The sequence below is a fragment of the Salvia splendens genome, chromosome 6, assembly GCF_004379255.2.
Source record: "Salvia splendens isolate huo1 chromosome 6, SspV2, whole genome shotgun sequence".
Classification (NCBI taxonomy): Eukaryota; Viridiplantae; Streptophyta; class Magnoliopsida; order Lamiales; family Lamiaceae; genus Salvia; species Salvia splendens.
The window spans coordinates 16,635,300-16,649,345 of NC_056037.1; the positions used below are offsets into that span (position 1 = coordinate 16,635,300).

General features: G+C 42.6%; 1 protein-coding gene across 1 annotated transcript; it reads left to right on the forward strand.

Moving 5' to 3' along the window:
- Positions 1–12,223: 12,223 nt before the first annotated feature.
- LOC121806246 (CBS domain-containing protein CBSX5-like) lies at positions 12,224–13,698 on the forward strand. The gene is made up of 2 exons (XM_042206227.1): positions 12,224–12,675; positions 12,738–13,698. Exons 1-2 carry the CDS (start codon positions 12,344–12,346, stop codon positions 13,480–13,482), a joined length of 1,077 nt encoding a protein of 358 aa, XP_042062161.1. The 5' UTR covers positions 12,224–12,343; the 3' UTR covers positions 13,483–13,698.
- Positions 13,699–14,046: the final 348 nt, after the last annotated feature.

Genomic DNA, 14,046 nt, shown 5'->3' on the forward strand with positions numbered 1-14,046 from the left:
TGCATGACTTCCATGATCGTATCAATACTTTTGTTAGATTTATGCTTGATCGTGAAGTTAATTGCATTTAGTCTTAACGATGGTAATCGAGAGACTTGAAAAGGCGATGCATATCAGAAGCTTTTGGGAGATAAGAATTGTATTTCTTTTTATGATTCTTGTTACAATCGGTTCTTCCCTATATGTAGGGAGGAATACAAATTAATTTTGGAATGTAATCACTGTGAAATCAATCTATTCTATGACTTTGTTTACATATCAATTTCATATCTTCCTCCCTTAATTTCGGTCTTCTTCTTTGGTAATTGCTTCAATCTTGGCATGTTTGACACTCCCCCTCAAGTTGAGTAATGGTATCTCCGATGCTTAACTTGCTCAATATTTCTTTGAAGATCTTTGGGGAAACTGCTTTTGTCAGAATGTCCACAAGTTGCTCTTGCGAAAGGACAAACGGGAACTCCACAATTCCTCCTTCCAGTTTTTCTTTGATGAAGTGCCGATCTACTTCCACATGCTTCGTTCGGTCGTGTTGCACTGGATTTTCTGAGATGCTAATGGCAGCCTTGTTGTCGCAGAATAACTGACTTTTTCGAGTAGGTGGGAAGCCGATTTCTGTGAGCAATCTCCTTAGCCATAGGATTTCCATGAGTCCACTTTTCATTCCTCTGAACTCAGCCTCGGCGCTAGATAGAGCTACCACCTTTTGTTTCTTACTTCTCCAAGTGACCAAGTTTCCCCCGATGAAAGTGAAGTAACCGCCCGTAGATTTTATGTCCACAGGGTTGCTCGCCCAGTCAACATCCGTGTACCCATCAATCTCTAGGTCTTCTCTTTTTGCTAGAAATACTCCATATCATATCGTACCTTTCAAATAACGCACAATTCACAATGCGGCTTCCATGTGAGTAACCTGAGGTTGATGCATGAATTGACTCACAATACCCACGGCGTATGCAATGTCGGGTCTGGTGTGTGAGAGATAGATGAGTTTTCCGACAAGCCGTTGGTACCGTTCTCTGTCTGCGAGTTCTTCTCATTCCACTATCTTCAAACCATGATTGGGGATCATTGGAGTGTCTGCGGGCTTGCATTCGAGGAGTCCTGTTTCGGCCAACAGGTCTAGGATGTACTTTTTCTGTCTTAAGAATATCCCGTGTTTGGATCTCAACACTTCTATTCCCAAGAAATATTTCAGTGCTCCTAGATCTTTCATTTTGAACTTTTGAAACAGATTTTCCTTCAACTTCTGGATTTCCTCTATATCATCTCCTGTGATAATCATGTCATCAACGTAGATAATTAGACATGTTACCTTGTTGTCCCTTCTCTTTGTGAAGAGTGTGTGATCGGAATGGCTTTGTTGGAATCCATGCTTGAACATGGCTTGGCAAAACCTACCAAACCAGACTCGAGGAGACTGTTTCAAACCGTACAGGGTTTTCCGTAATCGGCAAACTTCTCATTTTCCGAATTCCCCCGAAAAACCTTATGGGACTTCCATGTATACCTCCTTGTTTTCTTCTAGTTCTCCATGGAGGAATGCATTAGTCACATCGAACTGATGTAGATTCCAATCTTTGCACGCTGCTACAGATATTAAGGTTCGTACAATCTCCATCTTTGCCACCGGGGAGAATGTTTCCTCATAGTCCACTCTATATACTTGGGTGTATCCCTTTGCCACAAGTCTCGCCTTATATCTCTCGATTGAACGATCTGCCCTTCTTTTTATGGTGAATATCTACCGACATCCAACTGGCTTCTTTCCTGCTGGCAATGTACATTTCTCCCATGTACCATTCTTTACTAGGGCGTCTATCTCCTTCTTCATGGCTTCCCTCCAGTGCTTATGTTTACTTGCCTCCTCAAATGTTTGCAGAATGTCTTCTTCTTCATATAGAGCAGTTTCGAAGGCTCGGGCCATTTCCGATACATGACTTTGCGCAATGTTGGAGACTGCATATTTGGCCTTTCTCCATTTCCACTCTGGTGAGTACCTTCGAGGAGGCACTCCTCTTGTTCTTCTTGGAGGTAACTGTTAGGGTTTTGTATACTAGAAATCACCTTTCGAGTGATTGCATACTGTAAAACTCTAATGGTTATTTTCCAATAAATGCAACAGATTATTTTTGTCATAATGTTGTTATGTTTTACATTTAATGGTTGTTTATTGCATATTTAAATGTATAAGCAAACGTAACAAAGTCGAAGTCTTTGTTTTAGTAGACTGGTTGTGGGCGTCGTCCAATTTAAGGTAACAAGGTCAGTTCTAAACAAAGAAAAATAAGAATTTCACAATCTAGTACCTATCGCGAAAGGTTGCAATGTCAGTCCGATTATTTCTAAGCCTTATTGAAATAAGATGACGTTGGTGTGGTATAGCACTGAATGGATCTAACAGCAAGACGAGTCTTTATGCTATCTACTGAAAGACGAGGTCTTGATAATTAATTTCTTAATCAATGTACGTTAGCATTGAGCATACGATATTGAGTGTCCACTACTTTGACTTACCAAAGGTGCGGGTTTTTCGTAACCCAACGATCCAGGTATATTGGGTAGTGGTGATCATTATCTAGAGGTGCTAGGATTGCTATTATGTTGAAACGTGCGCGAGAAGAGTCTCGTTTGATAACATCCACAAGAGGAGCTCGAAACAAGGTTTTATTATTCGGAACCTAGCTAGTTGGAGTTTAATTACTCTATGAATAATAAATAAGAGTTTCTTGCTAAGTCCACTCTTGGAGAATAAAATATGTTAATTAATAAAGTCCATAGCAGACAATAATTAATTAATGGATGTTTCTATCTTAACATAGGAAATAAATTGAACGCGAATAAAGGAAACCCGGAATACTTGTAATTTCGGATTTGGAAAGGCAGTGCAATATTACTTCTGTAGTGGCTGCTTGTAATATTCCAATATAAGCTCATATTAAATTGTGGGTTCAATTTAATTAGTAAAAAGCTAATTGGGTGAGGCCTGATCCAAATTCTTCCTTAGATCCCTAATTGGGCCCAATATGTGACTTATATAAATAGGAGAATAAAGGAGACAGAAAATACACCTTTTTCCACTCACAAATTTTCGTCCACTCCTTTGAGAGAGAGAAATCGAAAATTGCCTTCCTCTGTGAGCTGAGTTCTGTCTTCGTTATTCAAGTCCTAATACGTTGGTGAGATTTGCCCACACAAATATCGGTGTATTGTCCGAGACACCAGTCAGAAGATCTGAGGTCTTGTATTGAAGATCTTCACGTGGAGACGGAGTGAGCCATCATCGATTCTTGATTGAATCAACGAGGTAAATTGGCTAATTCCGTAGTAAGCATATTTTAGGGATTTTATATGCTAAAGCATGTTTTAATTCAAGTTATGAGCATGATACATGTGAAAATTGCGCGAATGAATTTGTCTAAATAATCAGCTAAATAGATCAAATCCATGTGATCGGATATTGCACGCACGCTTCCGCTGCCAACCCCTTCAATTGGTATCAGAGCTAGTCTTTGGCTCTGATTATTTGGATTTAAATTTCGCGAAATCCATGTATGCATGTGTTACTTGATTGCGAAGCATGTTCTTGGTGTTTTTGTTTAATTTTATGCATGATGAACTCAAGAACTATCGAATCAAAGAACTTGAATTGCTCGAACGCACCACGTGCGATCGAGGTAGGGATGTCGAGACAGTGGGAGCCGGAAGCCGTGATCATGGGGCGACGCGCAGACGAGTGGGGGCTCGTGCGCGCCGCCGGCCGAGACCACACACACCAGACGGAACCCGGGTCGAGGTCGACGTGGCGGTGACTGGCGCGGAGTGGTGGTTCGTCCGAGAACCACCGAGACACCGCGAGACACCAGGCCAACCTTAGGCGGAAGGCTTCCCGAGACGAAGCTCCAGTCGTGGCCAAGACGTGTGCGCCATAAGGCGCGACGTGTGCCGAGACGAGAGGAGAATCCAGGCTCGGGAGGGACGACACGGGCGATAGAAACTGGCCGAGAGCAGCGCCGCAGTCGTGCGCGCTGCTGGCCGAGAGTCGCGGGACCCGACGAGCCACGACACCAAGACGAACTTAGCGGCTGGCCGAGAGTTGATGCGCCTGTGCGCGTCTCGCTGGCTGAGAGCTGCCGAGACACCGACGAGCCGGTGGTCTAGCCAGGCGGCCGAGAGCATGTGCGCACTCGTGCGCTACTGGCCGAGACGCTTCATGCGTCGTGATCCGACGACAAACTCGTCGGATTTTCGTCGTTCATCGTTCGTGCGATGAGATAACAATGAAGGATTATTTTAATGATTATTTGATTATTTTATTAAAAGATATCATTAAAATATTATTATTTAATGGAAATAAAATCTTTTTGGAAGATTTGTCTAGATTTTAGGAATATTTTTATTATTATCTATATCTATGAAAATAAATAATATTATTTTATTCCTAGATGATATAGATGAGAATAATTTAATAGTTTCCTAATATTTATTTAGATTTAAGGAATATTTTTATTATTATTTATATCTGTGGAAATAAATAATGATTATTTTATTCCTAGATGATATGGATGAGAATAATTTAATAGTTTCCTAAAATTTATATATCTAAGATGCTAATAAGGATAGATATGTATGAATACATTAAATAATAAAATATCTCTTCCTAATCTTGAACAAGGAAATAATTTGAATTTATTTTTCATGTCTTATTAAGGATTAAATAATTTGTTTATTTTAGATAATTGGATAGATAATTTCGGGGGCGGGGGCGGGGGCGGGGGGGGTGGTTAATTTGGAGTATTTGCGATTTTTGAGGTATATTCTGAATGGCCTTTTATGGCTGGGGTCGGTTATTGTATTTAGGATTTATGGGAGGTAGTCTTTGAATTTTGAAGAGTTGGGCATATGTATGCTTGCGATTCGGTACTCAGGCCGCCTCCCTCAATTCTGCCTTGGGAACCCTAGCTTCACCGGGTGCCCCTTCGCCGCCGCCACTGCTGCCGCCCGCCGGAGGATCGGTGTTGGTGGCGTGGTCATGTGCGGCGGCCGCTGGAACCTTAGCTTCACCGGGTAACCCTTCGTCGCCGCTATCGGGGATGCCGCCGCCACTGCTGCTGCCCGCCGGAGGATCGGTGTTGGTGGCGTGGTCATGTGCGGCGGCCGCTGCGGCTCTTCCGCCTCCTCGGCCTCCGCCGTTTCGGCCCTCTCCTCCGATAGCGTGCTCCATCATATTTGCCCAAAAGGAGCAATTGTCTCCATTTATCCTGGATTGTAGGTGAACTTCCCCAAACAACTCTGGTTTAGGGGAGATTTGGCTTGGTTGGTTTTGGTTTGATGGCTTTGATTGTTGGCTGTTTTGCCATTTCACAAATTCAACAAAATGTGCAGTAAGCTCTGTAATTGAAGTCACAAATTGTGCAGCAAGCTTTGTGATTGATTTCACATTGGATAGTTGGAAGTTTCCTTTGGGTTCGGCTTTGTGTCAAATTCTGACATCTTGGTGGGTTTTGCAAGGGTTCTAGGAAAGGTCGGGAAAGGTATGCCCGGGACGGTGATGAATCTGTTCTGAGTCCCGAACATGCTTTGATATCATCTTAACGATGGTAATCGAGAGACTTGAAAAGGCGATGCATATCAGAAGCTTTTGGGAGATAAGAATTGTATTTCTTTTTATGATTCTTGTTACAATCGGTTCTTCCCTATATGTAGGGAGGAATACAAATTAATTTTGGAATGTAATCACTGTGAAATCAATCTATTCTAAGATTGTGTTTACATATCAATTTCATATCTTTCTCCCTTAATTTCGGCCTTCTTCTTTGGTAATTGCTTCAATCTTGGCATGCTCTGATACCAGGTGTTGACAATTGAAACTAAAAATATAACATATAACTGTCCCACATCGGTGTCAAGAGAAAACTGAAACTAGTATATAAGTCTCATGGGTCTCTCCTCTTATCACCAATTGGTTTTAGGATGGAACCCATGGATTTCTATCTTGGTATCAGAACGGGTCGCCGACTGTGGGTCAAATTTAACTGACCCATCAGTATATCTGGGCTAAAACCGAAAAAATGACTGACCCAGCAATATAACTGGGCTGAAAATTTGGGTCAGTGGTCCAACCGATTGAAAAAAAAATTGGGCTGATTGTCCAATCGATCATAAAAAAGTCCAACCCCTCCAAGATTCACCTTGAAGGGTTTGAGGGAGGGTGTTGACAATTGAAACTAAAAATATAACATATAACTGTCCCACGTCGATGTCAAGAGAAAACTGAAACTAGTATATAAGTTTCATGAGCCTCTCCTCTTATCACCAATTGGTTTTAGGATGGATTTCTATCCTTTAGCAGCAGTATTTCAGTTGAAAATCATCATATTTGAATCTATTTAACATTTGATTTACTTATTTGGATGTGGCATGTGCTTTTGCTATATCTGCAATAAATTTCATCAACTGTTTTTTTATAACACTAAAAATGTCCGAAAACTATTTCTAAATTACCATACAAAAGCATTTCTTGATCGGTCAAAGACACAAATTGATACTCCATATAGTATACTAAGTACTAGTATTTAAAGAATTTAAAGTTTGTGATGAGTTGGTGCAATTCTTATTCAAAACTTGGTTGTTGCATCAGTGACAACCAAACTAGCGGTTCGTTTTCACATGATAAATATTTTATGTGTTGGGATTGGTGAAAACTTTAATTAAACACAATTTTATGGATATCATATTAATGCATGTATGAGAAAGTCAAATGTCAATTTTAAACGTGATAAACATTTTACTACTCCATATTAATTCTTCTTCTTCTTTTAAAGGGCGAGTTCGCATTATTATGCTTTTTGGAATCAATTTAATGCTACTCGGATATTTCTTATCTATGTAACAATAAAATTATGGACATATGTAAGGCACTAAACGTTATTTGGCATGACATGTTACACAAAATTAATAATTTATTCATATAATTAAATTCACACTCACATCTCCTCACTAAACTACAACGGTGTAGGACAAGGCCAAGTGGGTGGAGTCAAAATTATACAAATTTGAAGGATTTTGGTAACGCGTAAAATATAACCATAATTTAAGATTATATAAATCAAATAATATCACTCAACCAATATTTGATTACACACTTGAAAGCACGTCCGAAAATATAAACATTCTGGTTGTTTCCTTTTGCCTTCTGTAATTGCTAAGGTGCCGAGATAATTCAAAATTAATTAATTAATTAATTAATTAATCTGATATTTTCAAAAATTAGTTTTTTTTAAAAACTAAAATCACATACCAAAACTAATTCATACCCACTATTTATAAATTAGTCAAATATATCCGATTAAAAAACTGTAAAATTAAATCTTATCTAACATGTTCGGATCATTAATAGCATATTAGTTTAATATTATCTATTTTGAATCAAACCATACAAATCTCATTTTAGATCATTCTAAAAGAGTCTCAGACTATGTGGGATTGGAAAACACTTATATTGAGTAGTATATTTAACTTCTACTTCCTTTATCCTATAGAAATATGTCATCCTATATCATTTTTCTTTTGTCTTATAAAAATAGTTAGTACTCCCTTCGTTCCATTGTAGTAGAGACATTTCTTTTTGACACGGAGATTAAGAAAAATATGTGTAATGTATTAAATAAAAAAATAATAAAGTATGAGAGATGAAAAAGTAGAGAGAAAAAAGTAAGAAAGAGATAAAAGTAATTGATAAGAAATGTGTTGACTTTTTACTAAAAAGGAAATAACTATACTACTGTGGAATGTACCAAAATGACAAAATAACTCTACTACTATGGAACGGGGGAAGTATCTATTTATGACAATCTTTTTGTCATTCTCTTTTATTCTATAATTTTTGGGCCCACTACACACTACATAAGTTTAAATATTTTTTCCTCATTATCTTTTAATTTACCATTTACACATTAAAGCTCGTGTCTAATCTAAAATGATCAATTTCTATGAGATAGAGAGACTATCATTTTTACGGCCTAATAGAGATGAGTGATGATAAACAACCAAATTTTGTACAACCAAAATAAGGTTAATAATTTGATGAATTAATTATATATTAAAACAATAAATGTAGTAAATGGACAAGTTAAAAAGACTTATTAGCCTTTAACCTCATTTTTTTATTTTTATATTTGAATTTCCTTTCTATTGTTTTTAAATTTTGAATTAAAGTATGCACTAATTACATTTATGGTTTCCAAAAAAGTAAAAAAAATATACACAAATCATAAATATATGACCATAGTATTATGCATTTTCCATGTACTATATATGCATCCATATATTTTAATTAAATGCATAAATAAACTTATTTTTTCAAATAAAATAGTTTTTGATTGGTTACCTAGATTTGTTGAATAAAGATAGCTCATTTCAAACTGCAGATTATATTAGGAACGCATTCGAGTCATTCTAAACCTGACTCGAATATGGTCATTCTGGTCCTGAGAGCATCCTTAACGTCGCGGGCCGGACAGCACCTGGGTCCCGGCCCGCGGCCCCCGCATGATGGAGGTGATGAATTTGCGGCCCAGGCCGGTCCCGGGGACTCAGTCGCAGCCCAGGGACGCGCCCGGGGTCTGGCCTGCATGTGTTAAACTATGCCGTGCCGCACGAGATGAGTCCCGGCCTGGCGTTGGATATCTTCCGGGCCGGGCCGCAAGTCCCCAACATTTGATATTTTTTCGTTTTACTGCCTATATATACTCCATTTGTGCACCATTTTTTCCACACTTTCTCAATTTCAATCCTCTTGTATTACAATATTTTCGGCTTCTATGGATTAGTTTAACAGCGATCAACGAAAGATGGACGATTTTGTCAACTCCAACAACTGGTACGTGCCGCCGTCGCCCGACCCTAATACAACGCCTAGTCCGAGGTTGCCTACCAACATGGAAATAACATCGCCAGTTAGCACTGATGAGTACGAAATCAGCGACATCCCCCGCTGTAGGGAGGGGCAAGGGCAAGGTTGTGGATGATGAGGGGCCGAAGAAGTATAGTCCGCAGGAGACATTGTGGCTGGCCATGAACTTCATCGACGTCTCCGAGGATCCTATCATCGGCAACCAGCAGAGCGTCAAAGCGTTCTGGGAACGGATTGAGGAGAAGTACAACGCTGGTCGACCCAGAGGGTCGTTCGAGCGTAGCTATGTGAAGCTACGCAAGCATTGAGGTCGGGTCCAGAAAGATGTGAACAAGTGGAATGGCAAGTGGACTAACGTAGTCCGGATGTGGCCGAGCGGGCACAACGAGATGGACCTCGTGGAGAAGGCCAAGGCGGATTTCTTCTCTGACGTGAAGAAGCACTTCAAGTACTTCGACGTTTGGAAGCTTCTCGAGAAGAGCCCGAAGTACACCGGCAGCAAGTGGGGCGCCGAAGAGAACCAAAGTTTCCACCGCCGGACACTACTCTTCGAGCGAAGGAGGTCCGGCGATTGACCTCAACGTGACAAACGACGACGTCTTCCTCTCATCCCCTAGCACTCAAAGCCGTCCGATAGGAATAAAGACGGCAAAGAGGAAAGCGAAGGGGAAGGCAACTGTGAGCTACTCCGCTATTCCGCCACCGCCATCCAATCAGTCTCTGGATAAGATCACCGACTCTATGTCGGAGATGAGTATTACCTGGCGGATGAGCCAGCTGATGGAGTGGACATCGAGGGATACCTTGACAATGTCGGAGTTCGATCTCGAATTGCACCAAGAGATGATCGCCTATCTTCTCGCACCCTTTTTAAAAAAATGTATGACTTGTATTTTTATTTTTTAGGATTTTTAATTTGTTTTGTCTAGGATTTGTAATTTTAATTTCTACTGAACAATGTATTTTCCCGGTTTGAATTGGTCAACGTATTGCATTTACGAATAAAATAGGTTGAAGTTGTGAATAGTGCAATTTATAGTTGTGGCCCGGGTTGGGGCCTGCAGGATTAGAGCAGTTGTGCTCTGGGACTCAAATTTAGGGGAATGATGACGTGGAGGGGATTAGGGCCTGAATCCAGACCAGGGTTAAGGATGCTCTGAACCATGTGTCCCACTCTACCCGATCCAAGCCATATACCGGATTGTTTGCATATTAATTTAATATTTTCAATTATAAACCCTTAGAGCACCCGCAACGTGCCGCGCGGGTGTCTCGTATCTCGTCCCTCCGAGACGAGACGGCAGCGAGACGCATTGCAGCGTCCCGTCTCATCCCGGTCCCGCCGAGATGCCTGTCCTACCGAGACGGCTGGCGCGCCACCTCGCCACGCGCTCGCGTGACGTGGCGCGCGCTGGCGCTAGGCGTGACGCCCACTCGCGCGGCCCGTGAGTGGGCTTCGTCACGCTGATGCAATAAATCATTTTTTTTAAATTTGAATTTAATAAAATAAATAAATAAAAATTCAAACGGTAATGTTACTGTTTTCGACCGTTTTTTTATTTTTTATTTATTTTTCTTTTTTTACTCTATAAATACTCTTATTTTATCCTCATTATACACACAAACACACATCTATTATTCCCAAATCATCTCCATTGTCTCTCCAATTTTCATCTAACCTCTCCAATTTTCATCAAAAAATGTCCGGCGTCGGAAACTCTGGCGGCTTCGGTGGGTTTGACATCAACGCGTTTGGCGACTGGGAGGCATGTACAATGTCTTGGGTGGTTCCGGATCCGGTTCGTCGACGCCAGGCACCCAAGGCTCGTCGACGCCGGCGGGGTACCAACCACCCCATTTTGATGTGGATGCATACGCTCGTCCCTCCGCCCCGAGGTATTCGCAGGGATTATCCTAAATTAGGGAGGATTATCCGGATGAACCCAATCCGGAAGGAAGACGAGGCGGTGGAAGCTCCAGGGCATTCGACGCCGTGGAGGAAGAGGAAGAGGCGGCCGAGGACGAGGAGAATGTAGGCCGTCATCCGTATAGCCGCAAGGACACGATGGCTCTGTACAACGCCTGGATTAGCGTCTCGTACGATCCCATCGTCGGGAATCAACAATCCCGGAAGTGCTTTTGGGAAAAGGTCATTGTGGCCTACAACGAGATTAAGCCGAAGGGGTTCCGCCGCCGCACATTGAAGATGCTCCGAAGTCATTTTGACCGAGTCGAGAGAAAGGTCAAAAAATTCTGCAGCGTCTACAAGAATGAAGCGGCTCATTAACAAAGCGGAGCCACTTGAGTCGACATTCCGAGATCGACTTTGCGAGTCTATTTCGACGACAACGGCAAAGAATTCAAACATGTCGATGTTTGGGAGGCCGTCAAAGACGTCGAAAGGTGGGTCGGCGGTGTCCAGTCCAGCACGGGCTTGACCTTGAAACGCACGAAGCACACGACGGGTGGCCAATACTCGTCTAGTGGGGGCGGTTCAGGCAGCGCCGCACAAGAGGTTGCCTCGCAGGAGGTTGAGGGCACGGCAGACGATGCAGGGGGTCCTCCCGTGTGCGCCGTCGGCCGCAAGGGACCAAGGCGGCGAAGGCGGCTAGAGGGAGGAGGGGCCGAGACGAATCAAGCCAGGCGGGTTCCCAAGGGCCGCCCTCCTCCCTAATGTCCATGTACTTCACCGCCATGATGGCGGACACTTCACGGACAACGCCCGCCCAATATCAAGCCCATCATGCCGGCATTGTGTATCTGGCGGGACAACTTGGTATTCCGCCTCCATTCGGTGCACCACCACCGCCTTCGACGATGATTCGCCGGTGGAGTAGTTTTTATAATTTCTATAAATTTGTATTTTAAATTATGTCTTTTTTTATTTATTTTGCCACGAATTTAATTTTTAGGATTTTAAGTTGTAATTTTATTTTATTTAATGAAGTGTGTTTTTATTAATTGAATTTGTTGGAAATAAAAATAAAAAATGAAATTGAATGAATATTTAAGGGATGAGATGGTTAAGAGACGGATAAGAGATGGAGGGTTGCAGGTGTTGTTTCTTAAGAGATGGAGGGTTGCAGGTGTTGTTTCTTAGTTAAGAGATGAAGTGAAAAGTATAATGGAGCTCATGAATAGGTAAGAGATGAGACGGTTTAATAGATACTGCCGTGGAGAGAAAGTAACATAAGTAAAAAAAATGTGGGTCCAGAAAGTTTGTCGCACGACAGGCTGGACAGCACTAGGATTTCTACATGATATTATAATAATATATTAACGTGTGTTTGTAGTTGTACACACGAGGCCGCCATAAATACACACGCAGCTCCTTCCACTTCTCCATCATCACCACTTCCACTTCAATTCTGAATCACTCTCACTCTTTCATCTTCAATCTCGATATATCCGCCTTCTCCCCTCTCTTTCTGCATGGCTTTCACTTTTTCCGCTTACCAGGTGGCTGATCTCTGCCTCGGCAAGCCCCCTCTCCGCTCCCTCCCCTCCTCCGCCACCATCGCCGCCGCCCTCGCCGCCCTCAAATCCTCCCCCGACACCTTCCTCAGCGTCTGGACCTGCGACCACAATATTCCCAATCTCGATTCCACCTGCCTCTGCGTCGCCAAAATCTGCATCGCCGACATCATCTGCTACCTCTGCAAAAAGGAGAACGCCTCCTCTCCGGCCTCCTCCCTCACCCAACCCCTATCTCTCCTCCTCCCTCACGCCGCTACCCGTGTCACTCACATCGATCCCTCCGCTAGGTAGTTAAATTGAATTTGAATTTGAATTTTGAGCCCTAGCTTAATTTGGTACTGTTTTGCAGCTTACTGGAAGCGATTGATTTGATGATCGAAGGAGCTCAGAATCTGGTGGTGCCGATACGGAGCAGCATTGCGAGTTCGAGGAGGAAGAGATCGTCATCAACTACGATCCACAACGGCCAGGAATTCTGCTGGTTGACGCAGGAGGATGTGGTGAGGTTCCTCCTGAGCTCAATTGGCCTCTTCTCCCCCATCGCGACGCTGCCAATCGAAACCCTAGGTGTAATCACCCCCGATTTCCTCTCCGTCGAGTACAATCGCGCCGCTGCCTCCGCAATCGGAGCGATCTCGCGGTCGTTAGCGGAGCAGACGTCGGTGGCGGTGGTGGACGAGGAGGGGGGACTGATCGGGGAGATCTCCCCACTGGCGCTGTCGTGCTGCGACGAGACGGCGGCGGCGGCCGTGCTGACGCTCTCGGTGGGGGATCTGATGGCGTACGTGGACTGCGGCGGGCCGACGGAGGAGATGGTGAGGGCTGTGGAGGAGAAATTGAAGGGGAGGAAGCTGAAAGGGATGGTGAAGGAGATCATGGCGGCGGCAACAAGCAATGCGCGGATGGGGATGGGGAGGCGGGCGGAGGCGGTGGTGTGCCACCGCGGGAGCTCGCTGGTGGCGGTGATGATTCAGGCGATCACGTGGCGCGTGAACTACGTGTGGGTGATGGAAGACGATTGCAGCGTCGGAGGGATTGTCACCTTTGCTAACATGCTTCATGTTTTTAGGGAACATTTGGATTCTCTTATCTGATTTTCTTTTTTCTTTTTTCTTTTTTCTTTTTTTCTTTTTTCTTTTTTCTTTTTTGAGTCATGATGATCAGTAAACTGAAGAGGTTATTGTGAATATGCGGCTCTCTAGTCTACCCCTTTTTTTGTATTTTGTATTTTGTATTTTGTATTTTGTATTTTGTATTTTGTATTTTGTTTTTGTTTTTGTTTAATAAATGTTTGGGATATTGGCGTTTAATAGTAGTATGAAATTCTCAAAAATTGTTTTTTCCATGAATTTTGAATATAACTTAAATAGTTATTAAATTGTTTTTCCACCAGCAGCAAAATTCAACTATATTTCATTTGTTATTACGTTATACTCCCTTCGTTCGTTTATAGTAGAGTCATTTTTCAATTTTAGGAATTTCCTTCGTAGTTGAGTCATTTAAATATAATAATTTTTTTTTCTCTTTCTTACTTTATTCTCTCCACTTTAGAGCATTAGCAGTGGTGACCGATCGATTACCACATCGGCTCCCACCGGCTCCCATTGTGGAGTGGGAGCCGATGAACACCTCCAATCGCCTCCCACCCAGGGCGGCTC

What these genes read in the sequence shown, in the direction of transcription:
- LOC121806246 (XM_042206227.1), top strand. Translation starts at nt 12,344, where the DNA reads ATGGCTTTCACTTTTTCCGCTTACCAGGTGGCTGATCTCTGCCTCGGC. An exon ending in CACATCGATCCCTCCGCTAG is followed by an intron (nt 12,676 to 12,737) that starts GTAGTTAAATTG and finishes ACTGTTTTGCAG; the next exon opens with CTTACTGGAAGCGATTGATT.